Source organism: Cebus imitator, unplaced genomic scaffold, assembly GCF_001604975.1.
Source record: "Cebus imitator isolate Cc_AM_T3 unplaced genomic scaffold, Cebus_imitator-1.0 Scaffold92, whole genome shotgun sequence".
Taxonomy (NCBI): Eukaryota; Metazoa; Chordata; class Mammalia; order Primates; family Cebidae; genus Cebus; species Cebus imitator.
In genome coordinates this window covers 1723262-1729261 of record NW_016107407.1, presented here as the reverse complement: position 1 = coordinate 1729261, position 6000 = coordinate 1723262, and the positions used below count along the sequence as shown (strand labels likewise).

At 39.0% G+C, this 6000-nt stretch overlaps 1 protein-coding gene across 28 annotated transcripts in view; it reads left to right on the top strand.

Moving 5' to 3' along the window:
• Positions 1-6000, top strand: part of CREM (cAMP responsive element modulator) — an 83075-nt gene that overhangs the window by 67206 nt on the left and 9869 nt on the right. The window contains exon 1 of one of the 28 annotated variants that reach the window (XM_017535345.2): positions 349-613. The exons of 22 other annotated variants lie outside the window; for them this stretch is intronic. In XM_017535345.2, the coding sequence (XP_017390834.1) occupies positions 577-613 (37 nt within the window). In that variant the 5' untranslated portion in view covers positions 349-576. Of the gene's footprint in view, positions 1-348; positions 673-6000 lie in introns of those variants that run through there. 5 more of the 28 variants (XM_037740914.1, XM_017535344.2, XM_037740912.1 and 2 more) reach the window with 5 other exon arrangements.

Below are 6000 nucleotides of genomic sequence, written 5' to 3'. Positions count from 1 at the left end.
CCTGCCCTCCCCTCCTGCCCTCCCTCTCTCTCTGTCTCTCTTTCATGTGCATACCATTCCGCCCTACTAAAATAAGCTATTACTTCATCTGCAACCTGTTGCAGATTTAACCTAGCTGCAGGTTAAACATACAGTATATACGGTTCACATTCTGATTTCATTACCGTGGACGAATGCAGCTCCAAACAAAATAGGAAAAACCCGCGTGCTGTGGATGTTTGTGTGCCTACTTGTTTCTTTCCTCCTGTATTTAAAATGGTCTGTTCCTCAGCAAATTGAGTTCAAAGGGCTGATGTCATTACATTTCCTGGAATCGTGTTTCAGCAGGGGAAGTGGAAAAGTTAAACTCCAAGCGAGCTGCACATTGACGTCAGCTCCGAGTCATGTTGTGATTTAGTCAGTTCCTTTCTGCTTTGTCAAGTGCTGCTGACAGATTTGGAGTTAACTAGCTCACCACTGCCTCTGCCTCCAAGCTCCCTCTTAGACTGAATAGCTTTTCTTGTTAGCCTTACTTTAACATTTCTTTTGCGGTGGGTATCTGCTTGAAGAGGGGGACACTTCACGAAACTGTAATGCATGAACAGAACTCAGGAGTTGTCTGGCCAGCTTAGTGGTAAGATGGAGCCTCCTCCTGAGGCCGTCCCTGCACGTGCCTGGTGAGAAATGGACTATGTATGTATAGGCTGTGGGTTCTTTACTCTAACTCCATCTATAGGAACTTGCGATTCAGCGCGCCCTCTAGTGTTCATTCAGGGAAGTGCTGGTCTTGTTCTCCCAGCCTCTGGGATTTAAATTTGTAATCGGTAATTTTTCACTCGGTTTGCTTTTCTCGGTAACAGTGATTTTGAAAGACTTAGTTACTAACCTTTGTGTGCTTGCAACGTTGTTTATTCAGTGGTCTTGTTTGTAACCCAATACTGAATTTGCAGTTGAATTAAGAAAGAGTGGGTGGTTTTAACGGCTTGACTACAATTTAGCTCTTCACAGTTAGTGGTCTCAGCCCTGTTTCTGCGTAGGAACACTGGATTGTCTTGAGCAAGGAAAACCTATATTACATTGTTTTTAAGACTGTGTTATTTTTTTCCCCAAAGAAGTTTTGTGAAGTTCTAGACATTCAATAGATTGCAGAACTCAAATGATGAATTTCTGATAAAATATAGATTAACTTAAAATTATCTCAAACACTGCATGTCATATGATTCTTAGAACCAAAAGGCATTTTTTTACATATATTCATTTTCTAAAAATTATTGGTTTATATCTTTCTTTACCAAGCCTTTCATTCCTATTCCCTCTTTGGCTTGCCTAAGCATAAGACTCAACAAAAGATAAATAAAATGCTGTGAAAAGACTGTATATTTTTAACCACTACATATAAATAAGTGAACATTTTTCACATTTGTTTTTACAGAATGAACATAACATCCTTGAAGAGTCTTGTTCACAGGTCTACCAGTAATGCCACCCATGATTTATTTTCCCTTGTCAATTTAAACTTGTAAAAATGCTGAAACTTTAAAATGTCAACCAACATAGAGCACTTTTTCACAAGACCTGATTTTGCCTTTGGAAATCATGTTTTTAAAAATCTGGCCAGTTCTTACAGAAACAGTGCTGTCTGAAAAATGAATACTAAATTTGATTTAATTTTACTTTATTTTTTAAAGCCAGAAGAGCACAGGGTTAAGGAACTTTTTTGAATGTGCAGTAGAGTAGACTTAGGAACCAGACCTCTGGGCTCTCGGTTCTGGGGTAACCCTGTGGGATCGGCAGACCAAGTAGATGGATCTAGGTTAGTGGCTTGCAGACTTTTCAACCATGACCCACATTACATCATGACATAGTGGACTCGTGTGTGTGTGTACCCTACATTTATATAAAAACAAGTTTCAGATATAACTCTTATCCTTACGTGATGTACCCATAATTCCTTTTCTGTCCTTTTTTTAAAAAATGCTATCCTTGACCCATGAAATTTCCTTTATGACCCATTAATGGTCTACAGCTTACAGTTTGAAAAACTCTGATCTAGATTGAAATCAGGCTCCTAGCACTAATGGCTGGCCTGGAAAAGATTTTAGCAGCATTTACTTAGAGGATCATGAAGTGAAATATAAAAAGTAAATGACTGGCCAGCCATGGTGACTCACACCTGTAATCCCAGCACTTTGGGAGGCCGAGGCAGGTGGATCACGAGGTCAGAAGTTTGAGACCAGCCTGACCAACATGGTGAAACCCCATCTCTACTAAAAATACAAAAATTAGCCAGGCGTTGTGGCACATGCCTGAAATCCCAGCTACTCAGGAGGCTGAGGCAAGAGAATCGCTTGAACCCAGGAGGTGGAGGTTGCAGTGAGCCGAGATCATGCCACTGGACTCCAGGCTGGGTGACAGAGCGAGACTCCATCTCAAAGAAAAAGTAGATGATTATAGTTTATGAAATTATATTATTGATTTTGTGGGGCATAATTTACTAATTTTTATTAGAAATTTAATAAAATTCTATTTTATTAAAAAACATAATTTTTACTAGAAATTGTCTTTTGTATTATTCATAAGCTGATTCTGTTAGGAGCATAATTTCATATCTTTTAGATTCTGAATCTGAAGTTGTATTCTGGCTGGATTTCTGAATTGTTAAAAATGAACTTTCCAACAAATTTGGAAAACTAGTATCTTAGTATTTGATGCATGAGAATAAGGATATATATCATCTTTGTGAAAGGAGGCTATTAGCAATGATTTTTGCTTAGAAATTTTTACATAAAAGAATAATTTCATTTAGGTTGTAACATCTTCTTGAAGTTGGTAGCTGAACAAGTTATAATCATTTTGGAAGTGAAAATAACAAGTCTTTTGTCTACTTTAAGATTCAGTAAACCAAATCTGCAGGTGAAATTGGAAATTATTCTTTTTTTTTTTTTTTAAGACGGAGTTTTGCTCATGTTACCCAGGCTGGAGTGCAATGGCGCGATCTCGGCTCACCGCAACCTCCGCCTCCTGGGTTCAGGCAATTCTCCTGCCTCAGCCTCCTGAGTAGCTGGGATTACAGGCACGTGCCACCATGCCCAGCTGATTTTTTGTAGTTTTAGTAGAGACGGGGTTTCACCATGTTGACCAGGATGGTCTCGATCTCTTGACCTCGTGATCCACCCGCCTCGGCCTCCCAAAGTACTGGGATTACAGGCTTGAGCCACCACGCCCGGCCTGGAAATTATTCTTACACTGTTTTCCTACAATCTTTGAAAAATGTATACTGAAATGTAATTTCAGATATTTGTTTTACTTTGCTGTGTTTTATTTGCCTATATGAATATATTAGGCAAATATATTCATTTATATGCTAACAAAATATACTTTGCATTTATATAAACTTTCAAATAAAAAATCACTTAATGTTACAAATAAACATGAATACAAACTGTAGAAAGTGCCGTCAAAGAAACTATCTGATTGTGAGTGACACGGAAGCAGGTAAAGGGATCAAGTAGGCCTTACTAGGAAACGTGCTTAAATGCTAAAAAAGGCAGTTTACAGGCATTCTCACTGACACACATCCATCTACACCCAGGTCGGACGGGGTAAATGACTTCCAAGTTTACAGAGCTAGCAAGTGGTGAGCCCATTCGAGTCTTTGGAACCCTCGGGTTCTGTTCATAGCGCATTATGTGACTCCTCAGAACTCCTGGCACTGACACACGAATACAGTGTCCTGCTTATAAAACATATAAAATGAGGTTAGCATCATTTTAAGTCATTAACGTGGAATTTTTTTTTCAGACAGAGTTTCGCTCTTGTTCCCCAGGCTGGAGTGCAGTGGCACGATCTTGGCTCACTGTAACCTCTGCCTCCCGCATTCAAGCGATTCTCCTACCTCAGCCTCCCAAGTAGCTGGGATTACAAGCACTCACCACCACACTCGGCTAATTTTGTATTTTTAGTAGAGACGGGGTTTCACCATGTTGGTCAGGCTGGTCTTGAACTCCTGACCTCAATCTGCCTGCCTCAGCCTCCCAAAAGTGCTGGATTACTGGTGTGAACCACCACGCCCAACCTAAAATTGAATTTTTTATAGATTATTATTACTGTCATAGGACAGGAGAGCATATATTTGCTATTATATAGAACACTAAATTTTGGTGTTCCTAATTTCCCATCTTTTATATAGACCGACTCGTAGATTTGCACATGCTAAACAACTTTAAAAGGTCCCTTCTATGTAACTTACTTAGCTGGATTGTGGTAATAGTTTCATAATGTACACATATGTGAAAGCATCACATTGTACTGAGTATATACAGCTTTCTCAATTATACCTCAATAAAGCTGAAAAGATTTTGGTGGGTCTGTTCTATGTGGTCTTTGTGTCACAGTGATTGTAGCAAATTTGAAAGTGATCAGTGCTTAAATAGCACTGATCCTACTTTCATGCAGGATCTAATTTTCGCGGAGAAGGGAACGTTTTTGGTAGGTGAGACACCAGGCGTAGAGATGGAGGATCTGGGTAGGAGGAGCAGGTGGCGGCACAGAGGAAGAGAAACACACCAGTGATGGTGATGTCAGCAGTCACCCGAGTTAGGGACAGAAGCCCGCTACTTAGAAGTGTGACGTCTAACTTAACCTCTGCTGCTTACTTAAAGGTGTATTTAGGATTCGTGCAGCACTGTGAAATGGCATACGAAAGCAGGAACTCTCTATGTAAAAATGTTTCTTTAAATTCAGCCTGTGTGCTCAGGACTACAGATATCTTAATAAATAACCAGTTGAATAAAATCAGCATCATTTGGGGTGTTGAGAAGTCGTTTAACTGTGGAAGTTACCAGCCTAGGTACTTGGCTGGGTTTCTTGTTTGTGTCTTTGTTTCCTACTCTGACTTGTGGGTATTTTTCAGTTTTCTTCTAACCAGTCTGACAAGAGTATATCTTTGGCCGTTGGAGGTTCTGTTATAAATGATTACATACATTGAAAAAGACATCTTACATTATCTTTATGTATTCTCTAAAGGGATATAACAACATATAAAAGTGTTTAATAGATTTTTTTAACAAAATAATAAGAGCCATACCTTTTGATTCTTTGGGTTTGTTAGAAGGGAAATTCCAGGGGGAAATATATTTATGGATGTTATATGCCTTTTAACTAATATGCAGTGTAAGCATAATTTGGAACGTTGTCTTTCAGAACTTAAGGAGGGGAAGAGGAAGGGAAGTAACATTTGCAGAGTGCCTGCCATATGCCAGGTGCTGTGCTAGACACTTTGACATACATTACAGGGTTTATTGTGGGTATTAAATGAGATACTGTATCATTTTACAGATGAGGAAACTGAACTTGCCCCAAGTCACATGGCTGGTAAGTGGCAGAGCTGGACTAGAACCCAGACTCCAAACCCCATGCTTTTTCTGCTGTACCGTGTTTAAAGCTTGCAAAGAGAGGTATGAAGTTAATGACCAAAATTGAGAGTTCTAGGAATTTTCTTTTCCCATGAAATATTTGATACTGAACCTAAAAAGAAAATGCTTTCATGTCAGGAGCTAGATGGAAACATATAATGAGAATGCCTTTGCCTTTAAAATGCTATGTTAGACTTATCTAAAGCGCATCTAAGGAAGATTTAAGAAATAATGCCTTTATCAAGAAAGGGCACTTTGAAGAGACATATCGCATCTTGTAGGGCTTTCCATCTTAAAGGTAAAGGTTTAGCTGCTATACTGTAAGTTGTAAGAAAGACTGCTTATTTTAAACATTCCAAATGATATCAGCCTTGTGCAGAACCCTCGGAAGTTCAAATGTTACTTCCTACAGCACACATAAACTCGTGAAGCACCCGTTACATGCCAAGTACTGTGCTAGATTCTGGGGTAAAAAATATACTAACCCTGATGTGTCCTAAAGTTTCTGCTTTCCTGAGAATGAAGTTAGTGTGCAAACATCTTAACAATCTTTTTTCAGTCACGATTTTTAATTCCCCACTGATAACCCATATATATTCAGAATATG